Source organism: Vulpes lagopus, chromosome 2, assembly GCF_018345385.1.
Source record: "Vulpes lagopus strain Blue_001 chromosome 2, ASM1834538v1, whole genome shotgun sequence".
NCBI classification, from domain to species: Eukaryota; Metazoa; Chordata; class Mammalia; order Carnivora; family Canidae; genus Vulpes; species Vulpes lagopus.
The window spans coordinates 80,967,472-80,992,290 of NC_054825.1; the positions used below are offsets into that span (position 1 = coordinate 80,967,472).

Here is a 24,819-nt window from a genome sequence, read left to right on the forward strand (position 1 = left end):
CAACAATGTTGAGGACCATCAGCTTTTCTCCCTTGGCATGCTTACATAGCATATTCTACTGACAGCCTGCTTCTTTGCCTATAAAATAATGACTTGTGTATGGCACTTTATAATTTTTCAGATAATTCTCCATGATCCTCACAACCACCCTGTACTAAAGCAAGGCAGGTATTATTTCTCATACACAGCTTTTAAAAAAATTTTTTTTAAAGATTCCAAGAGTTTCAGTCCTTCAAGAACATGTACTAAGTGACAAACAGAACCAAGACCCAGATCAGCTGACATCCATCAGTTAAGAGCTCCTTCCATTCTACTACCTGAATACACTTACTATGTTTATTACACTTCAGTTACTAGAATAGATGACTTTACTATCACAGTCTTAAGGATTATTAACCTTAATTCATAGCCTCTGAATTCATGTGTCTCATACTTTTTATAATAAAAGAGATTCTACACTGACCTTCATTAAAGACTCTGACAAAATAACTTTTATTCTTTTATTACTATTATTAAAGATTTATTTATTTTAGAGAGCGCACGCATGCAAGTGTGGATGGTGGCAGAAGGACAGAAGCTCAAGCAGACTCCCCACGCACACAGAGCCTGATGCAGGGCTCGATCCCAGTACCCATAAGATCATGACCTGGGCCAAAACCAAGAGTCATAAACTTAACCGACTGAGACACCCAGGTGCCCCTCTTTTTTTATTATTACTACAGTAGCCTTTATTATAAAACTTGGACTTTCCCCATTCTACTTTTGAATACTTTACACAAATCATTCTATTAATAATCAGCCTTAATCATATTGACATGATGAAACCTTACATACCAGTTTTATATCAAAATTTCACCATCAAGTAATCTAAATATATTACTGTAGTATCAATTACAGTTAGGAGGAGGAGGGTAATTCTCTCTAGAGCAAGTAAAGAGAATTTACCAACTTCCACTCAATAGAACATTGATCATGAGCCTTTATTTGCTCTGCTTCCCCAAACCTCCTTTAAACGATTTTTTTAATGAAGTATGGGTCCATAAGAATAAACAGAGACAGCAGCAGTTGAGAGGAATATGCGAGACACTATTAGAATGTAGCACGCAGATTTAAGGATGCAGCTAGTTAGACATTTAGCAACAGAACAGTATCAGGAATACCAAGTCAAATTCAAAAAGATTCACTAATATTCTCTCATTAAGATATTTCTAGTAAGAATAATCTAGGTTGTCTAATAATCTAAACATTCAATTCTTAAAAACAAGCTAGAGACCCTGTAGTCACTGCCAGCGATCCAATGACCCCACTCAGTGGGATGAGGACCAGAAAGGCAGCCACAGTAGCCGAAAGTGGTGTCTGTGACAAAATGGCTACTCTGGAATCAAAATCTGTCATCAAATCAAGTATTATTTTAGTGACTTTAATTTGCCACAAAACAAGGTTTTAAAAGGGATAGATCACACTGGATGGAGGCAGGTTCCCCTGGAGATGCTAAAATCCAACAGGTGGAGGTGCCTAACAACAGATTTTAATATAATGGAAGCACTAAGCAAATCAAAGACAAAACTTACAGAAATCAAAGTAAAGCTAACATTAGAAGCTCTCCACACAAACCTCTGATGAGTATAAAATGTCTCTCCAATGACTGAGGAGTATTAAAAATGATGTAAAAACAGATCCATGTATATGAAAGGCTTTCCAGCTGATGCAATCCTTGGTGACATAAAGGATTAGAAGATAAAGGTCAAGCACAAAATATTCAAACAAAAACAACATTACACAAAGCATGAAGGGATCAATATTTGCAGGGTCTGACAGTACTGAATTGGTTAAGAAGTTTATAGAGACACCGGCCAAAAGCATAAAGACCTACAACTTTTCAAGGAAGATACTGTGGGAAAAAAAAAAAAAAAAGAACAAAGAAAGATGATAAGGTGTAAGCTAAATTAAGAAACGAACAAGAAAAAAAACCAAAGTGCTATAGACACTAAAATGAAATGTCTAGAAAACTGAATGGTGAAATTTTGGGATGACTTCAATGATCAGACCTGGTTGAAAAGATCCACACATCCTCTTCTCAAATCGTGGAGAAAGAAAAAGGATAGACATTAATCAGAGGAGTGAAAAGGGGAGTAATTCTATTTAAAGAAAAAGCTAAGCAGCACTGGATAAAGCTGAAGAAGTCAATAGTGGTAACTTACACTTAAGTAGCAAAGAAGTGAGCTGCAAGGCAGTGGGAGCAGCAGGGGGAAAAACGGCACCAGGAGAAATCACAGAGGATCAACAGGAATCCCTGAACAAATGGAACTCAAAAGGTCACAGATCTAAGGGCAGAGAGAGAGGAATTAATGCCGCCAGGGGAAGTACAGTTTCGTGGCAAGAAAGGGAACATGGATGGGGGCACGAGGCTCAGGAGAAAAAGGCTGCAGCCGGACCAGCAAAAGCAGACAGAGGAGAACCTGCAGGGAACAAGCCAAAACACCCAGCAGCGCAGACACCAGGAGGTGAGCAGACATGTTTCAAGGCATTCAGCTGCTTTTGTCTTTGGAGGTTGGAAGGAAGATAAGCAAAATTAGGCTACTACACCGTCTGGCTAGAAGAAAGGAAAGTTTTTTGGGTTTTGTGTGTGTGTGTGTGTGTGTGTGTGTGTGTGTGTGTGTGTGTGTGGTTTTTACCTCTTTTTATTATGGTTGTGACCCAAAAGAAGATTATTTTTTTAATGCATACGTAGTTCTGTTTCTGTTATTTCAAATGATTTGAATATCAAAGGGAAGGTTCTTCCACTCAAGTGTCTTTGCAATAAAAATATATTAGTAAAAACAGATGAAACACATGTGATAGAAAAAGGAAAAAAAAAAAAACAAAAACAAAACAGAGTCCCTGGGGATAAATATAGCTGTCCTGCGGCTTCTCGTGAGCGGCTAGAGCAATAGGCTTTCTTATCCCTTTCAATCTAATTGGATGGGGGTGGGGAAATCAAATACCATTATAATCAAAATCGCCCCCCCAAATTAACTTTTCATATAATTACATTGTCAAAAATATATAATATAATCGCTTTAAATGAACATATGCATGGACAACTATGCTGACCAAATAAATTGGAGGCTAATCATTTCATTTGTATTTGTTTCACTGAAAATAAACAGAGCTTACAGACTTGCACAGAAAAAAAATTTTTTTTCACGTTTATCTTCAACATTGTTCCAGTGCATTCTGCTCCCACTGTAAACATCTTTCTAATTCAGGTTATCTGTGACTTCTTGAAAGGAATAGAGCATATGGTATGAATTCAATGACTCACTACTTGAAAAAAGAAATTGGGGGAGTAGGAAATTGCTCAAAGATCTAATGTCTTATGCCTGAATAGAAGGGAGAGTACCATATCATTCTCACAGCCTGAGGAAACAACTTAGAACCTCCAAGAATGTTGTTCAAAAAGAAAAGCTGTAGGCACGACTGTCTGTTTCAGAGGTTTACAGAAAGAGTCCTAAAAAGAGGTCTGAAGACTCCCAATCCCACTAGCAAAAGTGTGACTTTATAGACTGAGATGACGCAGGCAGCGTCAGGGTGCCAAGAAGGAATGCTTTTCCCGAGGTGTTCTCCATGGCATATGGGGGTACCTGAAATCCTATCCTTAGAAATCCATTTTCAGACTTCCCCTGCATGGAGAGACACATACAAGAATAGGTAAGATACAATTTAAAGAATAATTATTCAATAAACATGAGTAACCATCATCCAGGGCAAGAAATATATCACTGTCAACATCACAGAAGCCCCCCCAGTCGGACACCTGCTACCCGCCCCTCCCCAATCATCGTTCCTCACCTCTCCACTGGAGGAGACCACAATCCTGATTTTTACCATCATTATATCCTTGGTTTCCATGTTAATATGCTCCCTAAACAACACAGCTTGCATTTTTCTTGTGAGTGAACTTCAAGTAGAATCATACTGAGGTATTTCAGGCCTACAACTTGACCTTACAGTATTTTTGAGAAACTCATCCACTTATTTATGTGTTCATTCCACTATGACCTAACAGCTGAGCTGCTTTCCCCCGTGGCTCTTCTGACCGGCATCACTATAAATGTGCACACGTGTCTTGGTGCATGTGTGCTAGGGCTTCTTGAGAGCACCTTCCAAGACAAGTGCCAGATTTTCAACTTCACTGGAAATAGACACACTACCTTTCTAAGTGAATACATACACATACGTACATACGCACCAACCTACATACACATCAACTGTGCATCCAGTAGAAAAATCATTCTTTGAATTAGTTACTGGTCCTTGAAGATTCAGTTATGATGTAAATCCTACTTAGAGAGTAATAGCACATTAAGCTAGATGTACTCTTGGCAAAAGGTCCGTCTTCAAACTGGCATTTGAGAATCAGACCAGAGGTGTAACGCACCGCATGGCTAACTGTAGAATAAAAAATAATGTGTAAAGAACATTCAAAGCCCAGAGAAACCAACTCTGAGAGACCAAGTCTGTCCTCTGTGGTAATGACAACAGGGCCATCCTTCAAGGCACACAGCAGACACAGAGATGGGGGAGGAAAACAAATGAACTACAGGGGGGAAACTGGGGGAAGCTGGAAAAAATTTATTTTCGGACTTACCCTAAAATCACCAACTTTCAAATGTTTAGAGGCTCAGACCACCCCACCACTGGTTGTTTAATTAACAGACTCTATAATCTATCATAAATCATATCATATAATTTATTATAAGTTTTTACAATCAAAAACTTAATTTCTCAGAAGAATGAAGATCTATAAAATTCTCTTGGCAACTACTGCCATTAGGTCTGACATTCAAGGGGAAAAAAAATTAGACCTTGACTTTACTGAATATAGTTAATAAAGCTTCTATCAACAAAAAATTCCAGATAAACACTAAATCTAGGGCACATGGTTACTCACTGAGCCAAACTAAAAATCAGTGGCAAATTTGGGCTTAGATGCTGACATGATCAAATTAGGCACTGCTACATCTAACTCTTCTTGCATTTCTTACTGGGAGAAATGGTATTGCCTAACATTGGATGGAACCTTAACAGAATAGGCTTCAAATCCAGATCTGGTCAATTTAGGGGCCTTGTGTTCCTTATATTAAACCACAATGACAAAGGAAAGACTAATGTTAGAAGCGGAACCTAAATGTCCACTATTAAGATAAATGTTCAATGCTGATAAGTTATTTCTAATTTTGGCAGTTAGTAAATAAATTATATGCTTAAAAAAATACAAACTGGAATCAAAAAGGTTATATACTCTTTAGAAGACTGAAATGCAAGGTACGGTAATTATGCCCTGTCACTCTACTAATGTACAATGGCTATGAAAGTTTCAGTTATGGAAGTTATGGGAGCCTACTATATAATATAGCATCCATAGCTGAATAGCATTGTATACTTGAAATTTGCCAAAAGGTAAATGTTATGGTAAATGATCTTTCCACACACCCAAAAAAGATAATAATAAACAGGATGATAAACTGAACTTATAGACAGAGAACAGACAGGTAAGGGTGGGTAAAATGGGAAAGGGAATCAAAAGATAAAAACTTCCAGTTATAAGATAAGTGAGCCATAGGATATAATGGACAACACAGTGACTATAGGTAAGTAATACAATATTGCATATTTGAAAGCTGCTAAGAGTAGATCTTAAAAGTGTCCACCATAAGATAGAAAAAAAAATTAAGTATGGGGGGTGACAGATGTTAACTAGGCTTATTACTGTGACCATGTCATAGTACATCCTAACATCGCACCATTACACTGTGTTCCTGAAACTAAAACAATCTCAATGACACTCCAACTTAAAAATAATAAAGGGCATGAGAGGAAACTGGATGGTAAAGGGTAGGTCTGCAGCCTTTACGGTGGCAACAATTCCCCAGGTATGTACTTATTCCAAAATTCATCAAGTTGTATACACTAAGTATAGCTGTTTACACGCCAGTCATTCCTCAAAAAAAAAAAGGAGAGGGGTAAAAAAAAAAGGTTGTCAAAGAAGGTACCAACTGATTAAATTTAACACACTATAGAAAACAAAACAAAATGTGAGTCTTTAGGAGAAAATGTAGAAGAGATCTTTGTGATCTTGAGGGAAAGACATATTTCTCAAATGAGGCACAGAATGGCATAGGCTGGAAGACCAAAAATGAACAAATTCGAGTACAGTAAAATTTTAAACTCTGCACCAAAAGACATGAATACAAAAGTAGGTCTCCATCTTAAAAGATACTCGCAAATATAAACACCAAAAAATAAGTATTAAGAATCTATTTTAAATATCTGTAAGCCGATAAGAAACAAACAAGCCAAACGTTCAAAGAATGTGTGCAGGCAGGTCACAGGGAAGCAAAAAGCACAACAAACAGAGGTGCTCAAGCTCAACAGTTAACAGAGGAAAAGCAACTTAAGATCTCCAGGGACCAAGTCCTCCCCACTAGCTCAGAGCCAGTCACTCTCTTGTTTTTTTTAAGATTTTATTTATTTATTCATGAGAGATACAGAGAGAGAGAGAGAGAGGGAGAGAGAGGGAGAGGGAGGGAGAGGGAGAGAGAGAGGGAGAGAGAGGCAGAGAGAGAGGCAGAGACACAGGCAGAGGGAGAAGCAGGCTCCATGCAGGAAGCCTGACATTTAACTCGATTCCCGGGTCTCCAGGATCACACCCTGGGCTGAAGGTGGTGCTAAACCGCTAAGCCACTTGGGCTGCCCCACTCTCGTGTTTTTACACAACTTACAGCCATGGACTTACACAACTCCTGCCACCATCCTGCAACATGGAGCATCCTACTCTGTGGTCACACTTCCTGCCTTTCCAACTCACAGCCCTTGGAGAAGGGCAACAACCTTCATGTGCAGAGGAAGCTACGGGTATTGACCCCAGCACTAGCCAGTGCTCCTGCACCTCCTCAGCTCTCATGCTTGCAACAGCTTAAATTCAAGGCCTGCCAGCCCAATCACCCTCCCCTCTGCCTCTCCTTCCCGTGATTAAATCCTCCTGTTCACCCCACACAAACAGCACGATGAATAAGGGAACAACACCCCTCTTCCTACCTCACATTCACAAACACCAGCGCCAGTGGGCCTCTGTTACCGCCCAGCAACCAGACCACATTTTCCTATTTCATTCACTCTCCCATTCTGCAGACAGCTATTTCCTACCTCCTACTCTCGCAACTTCTAGTACCTCCTCCGTGACCCTCACTCACAGCATTCCTACTTCACTAAGAAAACAGAAGAAAAAAAAAAAAGAAAAGAAAAGAAAACAGAAGCAGTCAGAAGGGAACTCCTCATGCCCCCATCGCATCAACCCCCCTGCCCATGTCCACATCCCTATGTCCTGGCCTTTCCTCTGATTACAGCTCAACAACTGTCTGAGCCCCTAGTAATGGGCACGCCCACCACCTGGACCATAGATTCCACCACTGCATGCAGTTCTCACCTCTTCCACATTATTTTTTCCGTCTTTTCTGGATTCCGTCTTTTCTTTTAGTTTTTTTTTTTCCCCTTTTTCTTTTTCTTTAGTTTTTTTATCAAAAACTAAACATGCAGATGGGAGTTTAAAGTCTCCCATCTTTAAAAAACATGTCTTGACCCACTTCCCCCACCAGTCCATCCTTCTCCTTCTGACTGTAATAAAACTCCTTAAAATTTAGAGGTGTTTATACTTGCTGTCTCAAATCTCTCTCCTCCCATACTCTTTCTAAATCCAGGAATGAATGTATCCTACCACTGCAACAAAACTACTCCTAAAAAAAAAAAAAAAAAACTACTCCTGCCAAGATCACTAGAAACCTCCTGTTGTTAAAGTCAAGTGTCAATTGTTGTAAGTCATCAGCTGCATTTGACACAGATCCCTCCTTCCTGAAAGCCCTTACTGGTTTTTCCTTCTACCACTCCCACTCAGTCTCCTGTCCTGGTTCCTTCCCATCTCTGTAACCTCTAGACACTGTGCTGTCCAGTGTTCAGTTCTTTTTCATAATAACTCCCTTGGTCATCTCATGCAGTTTCATGACTTTAAATATTATCACCTACAGGCTGTCATCTCCTAAATGTTTATCTCCAGTCCAGACCTGGATCCTGTATCCCAGATGCCTTCATCCAACAACCTGCTTAATACTTCCTACTGGATGCTGTGCTCTTCTATTTACCACTCCAGATTTACCCCTTTCTTCCTCCCTGTTCTGCCCTAGAAGGCTAACCTATATGGATGATAGCAACAGGCTTCCTTTGTCTTCTGGCTTCTAGTAGGTTAGGATTATGATGGGAAGCCCTGGCAGGAGAATAAAGGAGAAACAGAGTATAAGACCAGAGTTTTTTTTTTTTTTTTTAAAGATTTTATTTATTTATTCATGATAGTCACAGAGAGAGAGAGAGAGAGGCAGAGACAGGCAGAGGGAGAAACAGGCTCCATGCACCGGGAGCCCGACGTGGGATTCGATCCAGGGTCTCCAGGATCGCGCCCCGGGCCAAAGGCAGGCGCCAAACCGCTGCGCCACCCAGGGATCCCTAGACCAGAGTATTTATTCACCTGCCTCCCTCGCTGTGGAGTCAACTTCATTGACTAGGTCTCTTGAGCAAAGGTGATTCATCCTCTCAAAGTCAACTGCCCTACACAAATCTCTCTCCTAGAGTTTCAGGAACTAGAGATAGTAACATCTCTGCTATTTCCTGCCCTTCCAATACTATCCTATCAACATGCTCTCCCTACATTCTACCCATACTTTTGTAAATGATTCCTTTGTTAAAACTTCCTTCTAATTAGGTGGAATGTGCCATCTATTTCCTACAGGAACTCTGACTAATACAGATGTCTAACTGGCACCTCAATTTTAACACATGCAAACCTGAGCACCTCCCATAGTTTCACCTATCTGAATTAATAACAACTCCCTTCTTTTAGCTGTTTACACCAAGAAGCTGGCATCGTCCTTATACATCTTTTTATCTTATACGGCATATCCACAGGTCCTATATGCTCTCCCCTCAAAACAGATCCAAAACCCAACTATGTTTTACTACCTCCATTGCTACCACCCTGGCCACAGCCACCATCACGGCTTGTTTCGATTGTTGCAATAGTCTCCCAACTGGTCTACCAGCACAGCAGCTGGAATGATCCTATTAAATATAAGCTAGCTATATCACTCTTCTCTTCAGAACCCTCTGGTGGCTGCTCATCTCACTCAGAGTAAAAGCTAACATCTTTACAATGGTCTACAAGCCACCCCATGATCTGGCCACATATGCCTCTCTGACCTCATTGCCTACTTGCTCACTTTGCTCCAGCCATGCTGGCCTCCCTTGCTAGTCTCTATACTCCTATTTCAAAGCCTTTGAACTTGTTATTCCCTTTGCCTGCAAAACTCCTCTCACAGATATCTTCAATGCTTACTGGCTCACTTTCCTCAGGTCTTTATGCAAATATCATCATCTCAATAAGGCCTCCTCTGGCCATTCTTTCTAAAATGTTAATAGCCTCTCTCCACTTTATTTCTATCCCAAGCAATTATCACCTTTTAGTATCTTAGCACTTTCTTTTCTTTACTATGTCTCCACCCTGTAGGATGTCTACTCCAGGAGGCAGGTGTTTTTGTCTGCCCTGTTCTTTGCCATATGCTCAGCATCTAAAATAGTACCTAGAAGTAGAGGATACTCAAATAATTGTTCAGTGAATCACAACTAGGTATCATTCAGTCAACTGGCCACAGTTAAAAAGTCTAACAGTGGGGATCCCTGGGTGGCTCAGCGGTTTGGCGCCTGCCTTTGGCCCAGGGCAAGATCCTGGAGTCCCGGGATCGAGTCCCACATCAGACTCCCGGCATGGAGCCTGCTTCTCCCTCTGCCTGTGTCTCTGCCTCTCTCTCTCTCTTTATCTCTCTCTCTGTATGTCTATCATAAATAGATAAATAAATCTTTTTTTAAAAAAAAAGTCTAACAGTACTATGTATAGGCAAAGACAGTGAATACTAGAAATCCTAGCTCATCTCCACTTTGGAGAGCAATTTGTCTTTATCTAGAAAAGTTTATGATGTGCACATCTAACAAACTGGCAATAGTTTTTCTGGGCTGTGTATTTATCTATACAAGTGAGTATGGTATACTAAAAGTCTGTGACTCCAAGGAGTATAGTCAACGTATCTGGAGGATATTAATATTTTATGATCACAGAATGAAGTCCATCTTTCAAAAGCAAACTACTATAGACCTAAAGCATGGCAGTTCTTCTCAGGCATATGACATGGTGAAAAAAGGATAAATCAGCAGCAGAGTGGGTAAAAAAAAAATATAAGCACATACCCAAAGATGTGACAGTTGTGACTGCCTCAAGAAACTGATCACAGATAAACAAGTCACTTGGGAAGAAATCAGTAATTAAAGATAGACTACAAGAAAAATACATGAGACCCAAATCATGTCAGGTTTTAAGTTACAAGCAAAATGCTAACATAAATAACCAAAATCATAAGCCACTGGGCATGACTGCTGGGTCAGACTAGAATCTTGAATCGCCTTCAAACATTCATGTGTTATTTTATTTTTTTTTTTTTTGCCAGACGCTGTCCTAGTAATGGACTTCAGATTTGATTCAATTAAAACCAGATAGTCCACATGTTAACCTTATCACACTACTTCAATTTTTCCCTACATCCTTTAGCAGAACAGCTAATAGACATTGAAATTAGGCAGTCTGCCTTTTACCATTTTCCCACCTTGGAGAAAAGTGCCTATAAACCTATAATTGGCCAAAGTGCAGGTCACAAGAGAGAAGTACTCATGTGACTGGCAAGAAGACAAGTCAACAGCTTCTAAAAGGGTGCTGGACACCATCAGCGAACATCTAAAAGGGTTACAGTGTGTGTGGTGCAAAACACAATGACTACAGCCTGAATCTTGCTCTTCTGACTCACACACACCCTCTCTGCTTACAATTCTCTTGCTACTCAAAGGAATTAGTTAAGTCGGAAGAGAACTCTTCACTTTATGATTCTTAGTCTGGTACAGGTAGAAGAGAAAAAAGAAAGGTTGAACTCAACAGCAACATAAATGTTGGGAAGGGGAGACAGAATTCAACGAAAATTGTCTGAAAATATTCTTTTCATTTTATTTCTCTGATTCTCACCTCATCATCCTTTATTTAAATTGTCTTTAACCCAGCAATATTTTGTTGTTGAGGTCATCATAGACTCATATAACAATATTAAGAAACAATACAAAGAGATTTCCCATATACCTGACCCAGGTTCCCCAACAATAACATTTCACAAAACTATGATATAATATCACAACCAGAATACTGATTACTGATGTTGATATAACCTACAATGTTGTTCAGACTTCCCCAGTTTTATTTGTATTCACTTGTGTCTTAGGTTCTAAACAATTTTATCATTTGTGTAGGTTTTATATCTACCACCGTAATCAAGATAATGATCAGTAGCAGTACTACAAGGATATTTCCTGTTACACTTTTTTTTTTTTAATTTTTTTTATTTATTTATGATAGTCACACAGAGAGAGAGAGAGAGAGAGAGAGGCAGAGACACAGGCAGAGGGAGAAGCAGGCTCCATGCACCGGGAGCCCGACGTGGGATTCGATCCCGGGTCTCCAGGATCGCGCCCTGGGCCAAAGGCAGGCGCCAAACCGCTGCGCCACCCAGGGATCCCTCCTGTTACACTTTTATAGCAGCATCCACCTCCCCCATCCCTAACCCTATCCTCCATTCATCCTTCCAATCCTCATTCCACCCCCTAACAGAGAGTAACCATCTATACAACCAGCTCTGCCTCATTATTTCCTATAACTACTTGCCAGCCTCACACTGCTGCTGCATTATCACTTAAAAAACAGCTGGACAGGGGATCCTGGAGTGGTCAGTGGTTTAGCACCTGCCTTTGGCCCAGGGCGTGATCCTGGAGTCCCGAGATCGAGTCCCACATCAGACTCCCGGCATGGAGCCTGCTTCTCCCTCTGCCTGTGTCTCTGCCTGCCTTTCTCTCTCTGTCTTTCATGAATGAATAATAATAAAAAAAAAAATCTTAAAAAAAAAAAAACAAACAGCCAGACATAGAAGGAATAAGTGTTACATCTTATTGGCAGAGAAAGCTGTCCAAAAGCAAAACAGTAAAGTTTTCACATTCAGGTGCACAGATCTCTAATACGTGCATCTCCAACTAATATGCATATTCTTGGCTATAAAATGGGAAAGAACACCTAGTCTAGAAGCTTGGTAAAGCTTTGTATAAACAGAAGTATTAATTCCTCTGAAATAAAAAACAAAACAAAAAAAAAAACTTCAGTTTTCAGACTACCCACTTTAGAGGGTCAGAGTTCAGCATTTTTCATTTCTGTAAAGCCTTCTATCCATTTCAACCAGGACTTAAGTCCTTCTCCATTGGTACACGGAATCCCTAGCTTCCACTTAAAGAAACATTTTTTCCTTGCAAACCATTAGATACACTGTCCTTTACCTGCATTTACAATCCAAAGGACAAAAGAACAAATTGCTAGGTATTAAAATGCAGTTTTAAATGGAACATAAATAAAAGGTCTATGCTACTTGCAGAGTACTCAACCCATATGTATGCAACTGGAATTCATACCTGCAGAGCTGAGGAGAACACTGAAGTCCGTTCCCCTCTGTGATTCTCCACTTTCGTTATTGACCTCTTTTTCAATATCTTGGTATCGATCCCAGTTAGAGACTATCTTTCTTTTAGAATAATTTCCCTGCTCCTCGTTCTCTTCTCCATTGGTCTCTGCATCACTGTCATCTTCAACCTGCAATCATTACAGACAAATCAATATGCAGGCAGTGGAAATTTCTACCTTAGCAGCCTTAGCAGAAAGTAAAACAAAACAAAAAGGTACTACACCAATATCACAACAAAGGGCACATTTATGGACCAAGCTCTCTGAGGATACTAAATAATACTTCAAAAGGACCCTATTATATCAGAATGTACTTTCACGATAAGCTTTTCATTTAGCTTTGCAAAGGAAATCTGGCAAGTTCCTTCCTAAAAGTTTGGATAACCCATAGGGCTAACGTCTACCCTAGTGTATCCTTTTTCGATAGCTGTTTCAGCTTATTCAAACAATCAAGGCTATCCAAGTCTTAAACTTTGAGGACTTCAGGACAGAAATCAACCATTTCAACTTACAGATTTTCACAAACACGATAAGTTTTATAAGTTTTAAATGGAACTCCATTCAGATGCAGAGAACAGTTTCCAGTCTTGGGTATTAAAAAGAGGATGCAAAAATAAATAAATAGATAAAAAATAAAAAGAGGATGCAGAAAAAAGCAGAAAGTGAGAAACTGTTAAAGATAAAGGGCCTAGTTTCTTCAACAAATCATCTGCAAGGGAAAAAGTGCTGGAGGAGGAGAGAGAAATCTATAGATTGTAAGAGCTTCATGGACACATAACCATTTGTAATGTCAGGAACTTATCTGAAGTTGGATTCAAACAATATTAACTATAGATAAAAATCACTTATGAGATGACCAGAGAAATGTGAACTGGATATTTGATTATTTTGAAGAAATACTATTATTTCATGTATTTATTGTTTGGTGTGATACCATATTATGATTTCTTAATTTTTTTTAGGAATAAATATTGAAATATTGATAAATGAAAAGATAGGACATGTGGGATTTCCTTCAAAATAATGGGTGGAGAGCAATAATGCGCACAGAGGGAATAAACTAGGCATGATTGATAAATTATATTATCCTATCTATTTTTGTATGTATTTGAAATTTTCCATAATAAAAAACTAAACCTTAAAAAAGATGCATTTAAAATCTAAAGACATCATTTAAAGAAGGATCCCAAAGGCTATAAAATCTTTATCAAGAGAAAAACTCATGAGATATATTAAAACAACCCATCTGTACAAGACGGGTTAGTCCAGACTTTTAAAAAAGTAGTAAGTTTCTATTAACACAAAAATGGGATGTGTGCACTGCAGAAAATTAAGAGGAAAGGACACGCAAAGACATAAATGAAAACCCCACGTCCCATCCCTTAAGAGTAGGAGTACCACCATGAACACCTTAGATAGAGATATGGAAGTATATGCACTATTTACATATACTTTTTTTGTAACAAGAATTTCTGTTACAAAATTCTGCATCTCTCCATCTCAGTTAATGTCATTTCATATAATATCGAGACTATTTCCAAATTTGCTGACCCCAAAAATTTCCTTTATGGCTGATTTTGTCCACACCAGTATCCTCTTTAAGACCATGTCCTATATCTCACTCTTAAGTCCCTTTGAACCTAGCACAGTCTTTATCTTTATGCCATTGATTTGTTGAGGAGACCAGTACAGGTAGAGTGCAGAAGGACCCATCTTCTGTATGGCTGCTTCATGGTGGTCTTTGTTTATAGGAAATAATGAATTTTTAAAAATCTAAAAATCTGAATGCCTAACGGAGTCAAGTTAAATATCTTTTGGTTAAGATACATCATAGATGTTGCTCTGAACCTTATGTTACATCACATCAAATGACAGGTGATAAACGGCTGACCAAACATAAATAGTGCTAAGATTAACCAAGAAGGTTGGGTGAAGTCTGACCTACCCACTGAACAGATAGGTCTTCCCCTTTACCTCTATTATTTTGGTCCACTACAGATTTCTAATTCCCCAAATTGCTTTAACACTAGTCAGTAATTCTCATCTGAATCAAGTTTAGTAAGTTTGTGTGAAAGCATAGATAACTGACCTTCAAGATCACTCTCAGCCCTCAAATATCATAAGGCTCTTTGGTGGCACAAAAAGATTGCAATCCCTAGATTATGATGTAGATTGCCAAAACTGCCTGAAACTTAGAGGTTTCCTGCCATTCCTGAGTTTCTCAGAACTAAAAAATGGTAGTAGATTAAAAGGTATGTGACTACACACATGATCTGTTTAAATAACAAATACCAGGAACATTCTAAAGAAAATAGTTCATAAATGACGTGGAACTACAGGGACAGATCTAGAGCTGAAAATACTAGCAGGGTTTTATCTGGGAAAATCCAAAATCCCTTTGTTGGCCCATTGGGTAAACACAGCTCACAAAGACTTCTCCAACAAAACTTCTGAACATTGCTATAACACATTGCAAAACATGTAAGCCTGGGCAGAGTAATTAGCTTGATGTGAAAAAGACAATAGTCTGAAACACCTGAGGAGCTAGAAACAGTAAAACAAGCACTGGAATGGAAGGCAGAGGACCCAGAAGAATGAGTGGCCTTGCCTTCACCATCATTTAATATTTACAAAGTATTTATGAAAGGCTGGGCCTCACACTGCTGAATGACTCACTCACTAATCCCCAGTTTAAGAAGAATCACTAAACAATGATCTCATTACTCCCACCCAACTGCAAAGATGAGAAGAGCTGCCATTAGCCTCCATCACAAAGTGGTAGTAAAAAGTAATAAAGCTTAGAAGGCACTTGATGTAACTTAGAGAAAGGTAGCTCTTAAAAACTCCTAGAGATGTTATGTTTGGGATAACATATCTGGGACAAAATATGCAAAATCCTGAGATAAAAAGAAAGAACAGAGCAAATGAGGAAAATACTGATGAAAGCAATGTGAAAACTATAAAGGCATCATTACTATGTTAACATCGTTACATTATTAGTATGCTAATTCTGTATATTGAAAAATATAAGATACTGATGGAAAAGAATTAAAAACATAAATGGAAATATGGTTTGTGTTCACAGATTAAAAGAATATTCTTAAACTATTTATAAATAGGGGTGCCTTGGTGGCTCAGTCGATTAAACATCGGCCAGGGTCCTGGGATCAAGCCCCTCATCAGGCTCCCTGCTCAGAGGGTCCTCTGCTTTTCCCTCTTCCCCTGTCCCTCCCCCTGTTCATCTTCTCTGTCTCAAATAAATAAAATACTTAAAAAAATATATCAATAACAACTCAAAGCAATCTACAGATTCAATGCAATCCCTATCAAAATTTTAATGGCATTTTTCACAGGAAAAAAAGAATCTAAAAATTTGTATGAAATCACAAAAGACCCTGAATAGCCAAAGCAATCCTTAAAAAGAACAAAGCTAGAGGCATCATGCTTCCTGATATCAAACTATATTACAAGCTATAGTAATCAAAACATTATGGATGGCAATGGCATAAAAACAGACACATAGAACAATGGAACAGAATAGAGTCCTGAAATAAACCCACACATATACGGCCCATTTACGACAAAGGGTACATCATGAGGAAAGGAACCATCTCTTCAATAAATGGTTCTGGGAAAACTGGACACCCATATGCAAAAGAATGAAACTGGACCACTATCTTATACCATACACAAAAGTTAACTCAAAATGTGTTAAATTCTTGGCTACAAGACCAGAAACCATAAAACTTATAGAAGAAAAACATAGCTGGTAAGCTTTTTGACATCGGAATTGGCAATTTTTTGGATTTGACATCAAAGCAAAGGCAATAAAACAAAAATAAACCAGTGAGAACACATCAGACTAAAAAGCCTCTGTAAAGGAAACCATCAACAAAATGAAAAGGCATCAACTGTCACTCATCATCAGGGAAATGCAAATCAAAACCACAATGAAACATCACCTCAGAATGGCCACCAGAATGACTAAAATCAAAAACAACAAGAAGCAACAACTTTGGTGAAACTATGGAGAAAATGAGGCCCTCATGTACCACTGGTAGGAATGCAAACTGGTACAGCTACTTCAGAAAACAGTACAGAGATTCCTCAAAAAGTTAAAAATAGGGCAGCCCGGGTGGCTCAGCAGTTTATCGCCACCTTCAGCCCAGGGCGTGATCCTGGAGACCCAGGATCGAATCCCATGTCAGGCTCCCTGCTTCTCCCTCTGCCTGCTTCTCTCTCTCTCTCTCTCTCTCTCTCTCTCTCTCTCTCTCTCTCATATGAATAAATAAATAAAATCTTTTTTAAAAAAAAGTTAAAAATAGAGCTACTCTATAATCCACAATTACACTACTGGGTATTTCCCCAAAGAAGACAAAAACTAATTCAAAGGGATACAGACATCCCTATGTTTATTGCAGTGTAATTTACAATAGCCAAGGTAGGGAAGCAGCCCAAGTGTCCATCAATAGATGAGAAGATGTGAGAAAGATGTATTATATAATGGAATATTATTCAGCCATTAAAAAGAATGAAGTCTTGCCATTTGTGACAACAGAGATAGAGCTAGAGAGTATTATGCTAAGTAAAATAAGTCAGTAAAAGACAAATCCCATATGATTTCACTCATGTGGAATTTAAGAAATAAAACAAGCAAAGGGGAAAACAGAAAAGAGGTAAACCAAGAAACAGACTCTTAACTATAAAGGACACACTGTTGGTTACCAGGAGGAAAGTGGGGGGCAGTGAGATAGGTAATGGGGAATAACTATATACTACTCTTGATGAGCACTAACACATGGAACTGTTGAATCACCATTTGCGCATCACAAACTAATGTAACGCTATATGTTAACTATACTGGAATTAAAAACACTTCCTTAAATGAAAGGCAAGGCAACCTATATGATACAATATCTGGAAATCATATCTCATACAGCCTCTCCTCCCATAATGGATTTTAAAAGCAATTTAAAACAACATGTGCATAATTATATTTCCATATGTTACGGGCCCAACAATACATCTGCCAGTAACAGCACAAAGGAAGTAGGTGGGAACAAAACAGTATTGCACTAAGGAAAGGACTTCATGCGGGAACTCAAACATACAGAAGCAAATGAACAAAATTAGGAATAGGAAATAAGAAGGCTAATAGAACAAAAGCAATAAATATAGCTTATTCTTCTTTCTTCTCTCATTCTTTAAAAAATAAAATTATATAAGGTAATAATGGTAACGATGTATTGTTGGTTTTATAACCTGCAGATGTAATATGTGTAACAGTAATACCACAAAGGGGGAGAAGGGAAACAGCTTTCTAGGAGTAATACCAAGCTAGTATAAATCTGAAGCAGATTCTGATAAGTTAAAATGTATATAGTAGACCCTAGAGAAAACACTAAGGAAAGAATTTTTTAAAAAATTAAAGGAATTTAAATGTTGCATTAAAAATATTTACTTTATGCAAAAGAACCTGCAAAAGAGGAAGAGAGGAGTGAAACACATATGAAATGTATGAGAAACACAAAGTAAAGTGGCAGACATAAATATCCAACTATATCACTGGCAACATTAAATGTGAATAGATTGAACAATTCCATCAAAAGGCAGGGACTAGCAAAATGGATGTTTCTAGACCCAACTATATGCTGTCTACAGGAGACACACTCAAAGACAAACATCATAATAAAGTATGGAATAGTAAAAGATACTGTATGCAAATAGTACGTAAAAAAGAGCAGAGTGCCTACACAATTATCAGACAAAATAAACTTTAAGGGAAAAATTATTATAAGAAGAAGGAAACTAAACAATGATAAAAGGGACAATTTAGCAAAAAGATGTGACAACTATGACATATGTTCCTCATAATTGAGCCCCACAATATATGCAGCAAACACGGACTGAATTGAAAGGGGAAATCGTTCAACAATAGTAGATGGAGGCCCCATTTTCAATGATGGATAGACCCACATGCACCACAGAACCAATGAAAGGATTTACTCACCACAGCTGAACTGCTATTTAATTTACAACAACTTACATTAAGCAAACTATAACTTAATGTAACTGGCCAGTCCATGAAAAGTACGTCTGGGCAACACTGTTTTTTTTTTTAACACTGTTTTTTAAATCTCCTCTTACCTTTTCTTGCAAAAGAGGAACCATCTGCCAAGAGAATATTTAAAGATTATCTTTATCATGAAGAGCCCTCAGATAAGCCAGTAAAACTTGGGAAGTTATTAGTAGCACATAACAACCAAACCAAGCCTATGTAAAGACTTTCATATTCAGGAATCTGACTTTGGAAGGTCCTGTTCACTTTCTGCCAGAGTAAAAAGCACATAAAAATAGTTTTCCTGGGGAAGCCCTGGTGGCTCAGCGATTTAGCGCCGCCTTCAGCCCAGGGTGTCATCCTGGAGACCCAGGATCCAGTCCCACGTCGGGCTCCCTGTAGGGAGCCTGCTTCTCCCTCTGCCTGTGTCTCTGCCTCTCTCTCTCTCTCTCTCTCTCTCTCTCTCTCTGCATTTCTTATGAGTAAATAAATAAAATAAAAAAGAAATTGTTTTCCTGTTTTGAGCATCACAAGGAGGTCAGAAAACAGTCAATCACACTTTCAACGGCCTCCTGTGTTCCTGACAAAGTGTAATTACACCATAAATGGGAACAGGTGGGATAGACAGGTGAAAGAACACATTTAAGGAAAACCAAGAAAAAGTCACCAGGAACTAATTTCAATAATTAGGTAATAATGTCAGATATATCCAACCAAAAATGTTACAAGGTTTAAAATTGGAAAATTATATTAACTCGCCTTACCATTAAAATTTTTAAATGTTACCAAGCTTTAAAATAGATCATTACTTAGGAGTCTAATTGCCAACTTCTATATCTGTAATCCTAGTCAGGTCATTTTTTAATCAGTAGCAGCTGATAAAAAAAATTAAAGTAGTGAATTAAGATTTTACTTATTCATGAGAGACAGAGAAAGGCAGAGACACAGGCAGAAGGAGAAGCTGGCTCTCCGTAGGGAGCCTGATATGGGACTCGATCCTGGGACCCTGGGATCATGCCCTGAGCTGAAGGCAGATGCTCAATCACTGAGCCACCCAGGCATCCCATGAGCCAGCCACCCAGGCGTCCCGATAATTCACTACTTTAAAAAATTATTCTTTTTAAACGATAGAAAAATTTACAAACCAGCATAATTATGAGTTCAATAACAGCATTTAGTATTACAAAAGTGCTAGCAAAAAGAATTTTTATATCGTATTTCAAGAAGCTAAATTTCAGTTAAAAATTGAATAAAAATATGCATATATATACTATGTACCTAATATGCAGATAAACTAATAAAGTTTCTAATTTGTCATTGTGTATTAAATATACACGAGAACATGATCATGTTTGAAATGCAATGTATGGCATACATATCTACATTATCCACTAAGCCCAGAACAATGTATGCAGAATTTGAGCTCCAAAATACTCTAGCCAGGAAGAATGGAGAAAAAGTGATCCAAACCACCCTCAAATTCAGATATTTCTCTAGCAAGAGAATTATCTACAGCTTCTTTGCTTGTCCTTCCTTGTAATCAGTATATGGGAAAAAGGGGGGGGGCAGAGGAATCTGAGAACAGAGAAAATGATACCCCAATCCTGAAACTTCTGCTGGGCCTCTTCACTCATCCCCAGTCCTTATCTTTCTTTCAATACTGCACATCCCATTTGACAGATCCTGCCAAAAAGCACTTACACAGTTACTTTTAGCTCTACTATTCACTTTTTATTGTTAAAAATCCTTTAATCACAATTTTTGCAAAGAATCAGGCATCAACATTTCAGTCACTTCTAAGCAATCTGCACTTCCAGAAGGTGTACTTACAGGACACTGTGATGCTAACACTTTTTTTAATCTACAGGCCCTAAATGGAGCTAGGAGAATCATCTGCTTCTTGGTCTGGTTCTGATTCAGAAAAAAAGTCAGCACTTGCTTTGTCAACCTACTGGCACACACAATAGAGACATACACAATAACCAGAGATACTACTGCGAGGACTTTGAGCAAAAACTTTTGTTAAATCATTTAATTAAAAGATCTTACAAGGATCCCTGGGTGGCGCAGCGGTTTAGCACCTGCCTTTGGCCCAGGGCGCGATCCTGGAGATCCGGGATCGAATCCTACGTAGGGCTCCCGGTGCATGGAGCCTGCCTCTCCCTCTGCCTGTGTCTCTGCCTCTCTCTCTCTCTCTGTGACTATCATAAATAAATAAAAATTTAAAAAAAAATTTTAAAAAATAAAAATAAAAAGATCTTACATACACAGAAAGGTCAACCTCGGTAGGAAGGCTGCACGTGGACTCTGAGCATTCCCCGGCAAGGTTAGTGTACAAATGCACTCACCCCACCATGGCCACTGACAGTTCACTCTCCTAAGGGAACAAGTGGTGGGTCAGGGGCACATGCCGGGATGTCAGTGCCTGGCCCTAAAATGACCAGCTTTTCTTTTGAGGTCTCAAGTTAAATTTTTACTCCTCTTACCCAGCAGCACAGGACTGGATTCCTTGGTTACCAGGAAGGTTTTAGCATCATCACCATCCACTTTGCAGAAAACTCAGAGACCATTAAATAGCTTTACCTAGCCATCTCTGAGACACTCTCCCAAACTCTAAACTTACCAGAGAACTTAATTAACAAGGAAGCAATTACTGGCCTAGAAGGAATGTGAAGAGCCCAAGTGCACCCTCTGCCCTCAAGAGAGACCATGCAGAAATCACACTGGGTGGGTGGGCCTGAGGCCTGAGCCTGCGATACAGCTGTCTTCCACCCAAGTTAACCATATTGCTTCCTTCATGAGCACAAACTTCCAAAACTTCCAATCCCTTACACGTTTTTGTTCTACAGTTCTTAAATGTGCACGGTGCTGCTGCCAACGTTTCTCCAATGACGGTTTCTTGACCAGTTTCGCAGTCAGTCAGCAGCGCAGGTGCTGGGGGCTCACAGCCTCGCCTACGAACCCAGGGTCCTCTGGAGAGAGATAAGCTTCATGCACTGCAGGAAGCTGCCGTGCGGGCTGTGCCCTCCCCAGATGTTCTGGGAGCACTGGGAAAGCTGCAGCGTCAGGGCCAGTCTGGGGAGCTGGGGAGGAAGGCGTCCAGGCTCAGGGGCCACGTACTCAGGCTCTGGCAGAGGGAAAGAGCAAGGGACACGTGTGGAACCCAGGGGCGACAGCTTCAGCTTCAGAACAAGCCCAGGAGGTCGGTGGGAGGGTGGTGGCAGGACGGCACAGTCTACTGGTCTCCCCAGAGCCCTCAGATTAAATTTTTTTGTAAAGATTTTATTTATTTATTCATGAGGGATACACAGGGTGGGGGGCAGAGGGAGAAGCAGGCTCCATGCAGGGAGCCCGTGGGATCGATCCCGGGTCTCCAGGATCACGCCCTGGGCCTACCTGGGCTGTGGGCTGCGCTAAACCGCTGGGCCACCCCAGCTGCCCAAGCCCTCAGATTAAATTAAAAAGAAAAGTCACACACAGAACTCAGATGCAGGGCAAGAAGGCCGCGGAACGTGCCCCCAAAGCCTTGGTGGCAAGCTCCCGCCGCGGGCAGGTGGGGGCCAGTCAGCACCCCAGTCCCAAAGGGGACCCGCCTGGGGAGGGGAAGCTCAGGGCTCGGGGGATCCAGCGGCCCCAAACTGGCCAGGGGACAAGAGCACAGTGGCCGGGAACGCCGGGCCCCGGGCGCAGGGATCTGGGGGTACAGGGCTCATGGAAAGTCTGAGGGGACCAAGTCAGAACTTGGCAGTCACTATGCAAAGCTCCTTGCAGGACCTAACTCCACTCTGAAGAGAAATTGCCGGGGGTAGGATCCCAACCTAGCAGAAGAGACACGGTAAAGAAAAGGGGAGGAAAAGGGTCTGACTGGGGAAGGGACTTGCAGCATGGGAGAAGGTCTCTATTTTCTCCATCCAAAATGACAGAAAAGGAGGCTGAGGAGCTGTGAACCCTGAAAACTATCCTTGAGAGGGTCTCCCTTTTAAAAGTCTGGGAAAACAGATTTCTCAAGAAGATCACAAACAACAAAGCACTGTGGTCGTGTCCTGTATGAAGTTGTCATTACAAAGACAAAGATACTAAAGATAAAAGCATTTATAATAGGTAGATATATAAAAACCAAGCATCCAAAATTCTTTATTGTAATACAATTTCACTGTTTTAAGTATGTAACTAGAAATCCCAACCTAGGTCTTCAGGGGCAAAGGGTTAAAAAAAGAACAGTTGTCCATCTCAATCTTGCTCAGAAACATCAACACATGAAGGGGAAAAAAAAAACAAGTGCGGTGGAGAGAACCCGAGTACAGAGGAAAAACATACACCAACCCACAAAGCACTTGTTCAATAACAACCCACTGGGCTCCTTGCTTCATCCAGGTTTTTTGTAAGATTTTATTTATTCATGAGAGACACATACAGGCAGAGATACAGGCAGAGGGAGAAGCAGGCTCCCCATAAGGAGCCCAATGCAGAACTCGAACCCAGGACCCCAGGATCACAACCTGAGCCCAAGGCAGATGCTCAACTGCTGAGCCACCCGGGCGTCCCTCCTTCTCCAGGTTCTTATCTCATCCTTATCAGTATTGTTTCAGAAAGTTTGATAAAAACAAGAGGCATGAAAAAGCCATTCCCATTTGTTTGCAGTCTCAAGAATCTGGGCCAGAACAACTCTTCTCTCCAACCCCAGCTCCTCAGATGCCCTTCACTCTCCTTCAAACAATACCCCTCACATCCAAACAGTAACCTTGATGTGGACCAGAACTGGGAAAAATTTCCCATTTCCTAGCTTTTTATTAGAATGAAGTTCACAGCACTTCGACACAACAGACTTTAACTGATGTAATAAACTCAACAGAATAAAGACAGGCACCAAGATGGGGGCCCTGATGGGCGTCTGTCCACCTCGTATGGTCCCTTCTCTCCTCATTAACTTGGCACTTTGCTTGTGGCAGTCCCTTTACTTGCATAGGTTCCCCTCTTTTCTTTTATGATACTTGGGTCAAAAGTATTTCAGCCAGAGGTACCTGGTGGCTCAGTTGGTTAAGCACCTGAATCTTGGTTTGAGCTCAGGTAGGTCATGATCTCAGGGTCATGGGATCGAGCCCCACTTTGGGCTCCATGTTCAGCATGGAGTTTGCTTGGAAGATTCTCTGCCTCTGCCCCTCCTCCCACTCATGCTCAAATCTTTAAAAAAAAAAAAAAAAAGTATTTATCTCCTGAGCTGCAAAATGCAACCAAATCTTCCATAAAATATTTCTAACAAAAACATTTATACATTTCTAACAGGAGTTTTTGATTCAATCAAGACACTTTGTCATGCCTGTGAACCCACTATTAGCTAAACATGAGTGTCTCCATGTGCTGGTAATGCTACAGAGCCTGTAAGAATAAACAATGGAAATTCTTAAAGAATTGCATCCTCTTGTGAGTTGCTCCATTTTTAAAACACCATTGGTTATTTATTTCCTTTACACCAAGTTCTAAACCACTGACTTCTAAATCTCTGGGCTTATCAAGATCATATGATGTGCCAAGTGTCTTTTCACCTATAGTGTGCCCATCCATCCCAAATTCACTCCCTCGGTCCACTTGTTAACAATTCATCAAAAAAGCAGCTCTCCCTATAAATGAGATAAAGTGTCCACCACTACGTGCCATCTTCAACAGCATGGACACCTCACTCTCCTGTCAACAAAATTAAACCGTTTCCTTAAAGAAGTCCCTTCTCAGGAGCCATTTTGGGACATTTATCCCCTAAGATTTTTCATGCAATGTTCCTGTTATCATGTAGCTACCAATTTTAATAAGATGTCAATTATCAAAAAAAAAATTTTTTTAAATAAGATGTCAATTATCAAAATAAGTGATTTCAGTAAGCCTTATTCAGAAGCTCTAAAGGGACTGAAAACTCTACAACTTGACCACTATTCATTCTAGCAACACTTATAAGGATTGCATTGTCATACACAATTCTTCTGTTTGCTATTGTGCTTTAATCCAATGCATACAACAGGGTCAATAGATTTTTTAAGAAATTCATGTTTTTAAAGTTTCATTTTGTTTTCATTAGTAATCTCTAGACCCA

At 39.8% G+C, this 24,819-nt stretch overlaps 1 protein-coding gene across 1 annotated transcript in view; it reads right to left on the reverse strand.

Moving 5' to 3' along the window:
• AVEN (apoptosis and caspase activation inhibitor) overlaps positions 1-24,819 on the reverse strand; it is a 168,897-nt gene that overhangs the window by 120,515 nt on the left and 23,563 nt on the right. Inside the window, exon 2 of the mRNA XM_041743633.1 lies at positions 12,631-12,808. Coding sequence (XP_041599567.1) covers positions 12,631-12,808 — 178 coding nt within the window. The remainder of the gene's footprint in view (positions 1-12,630; positions 12,809-24,819) is intronic.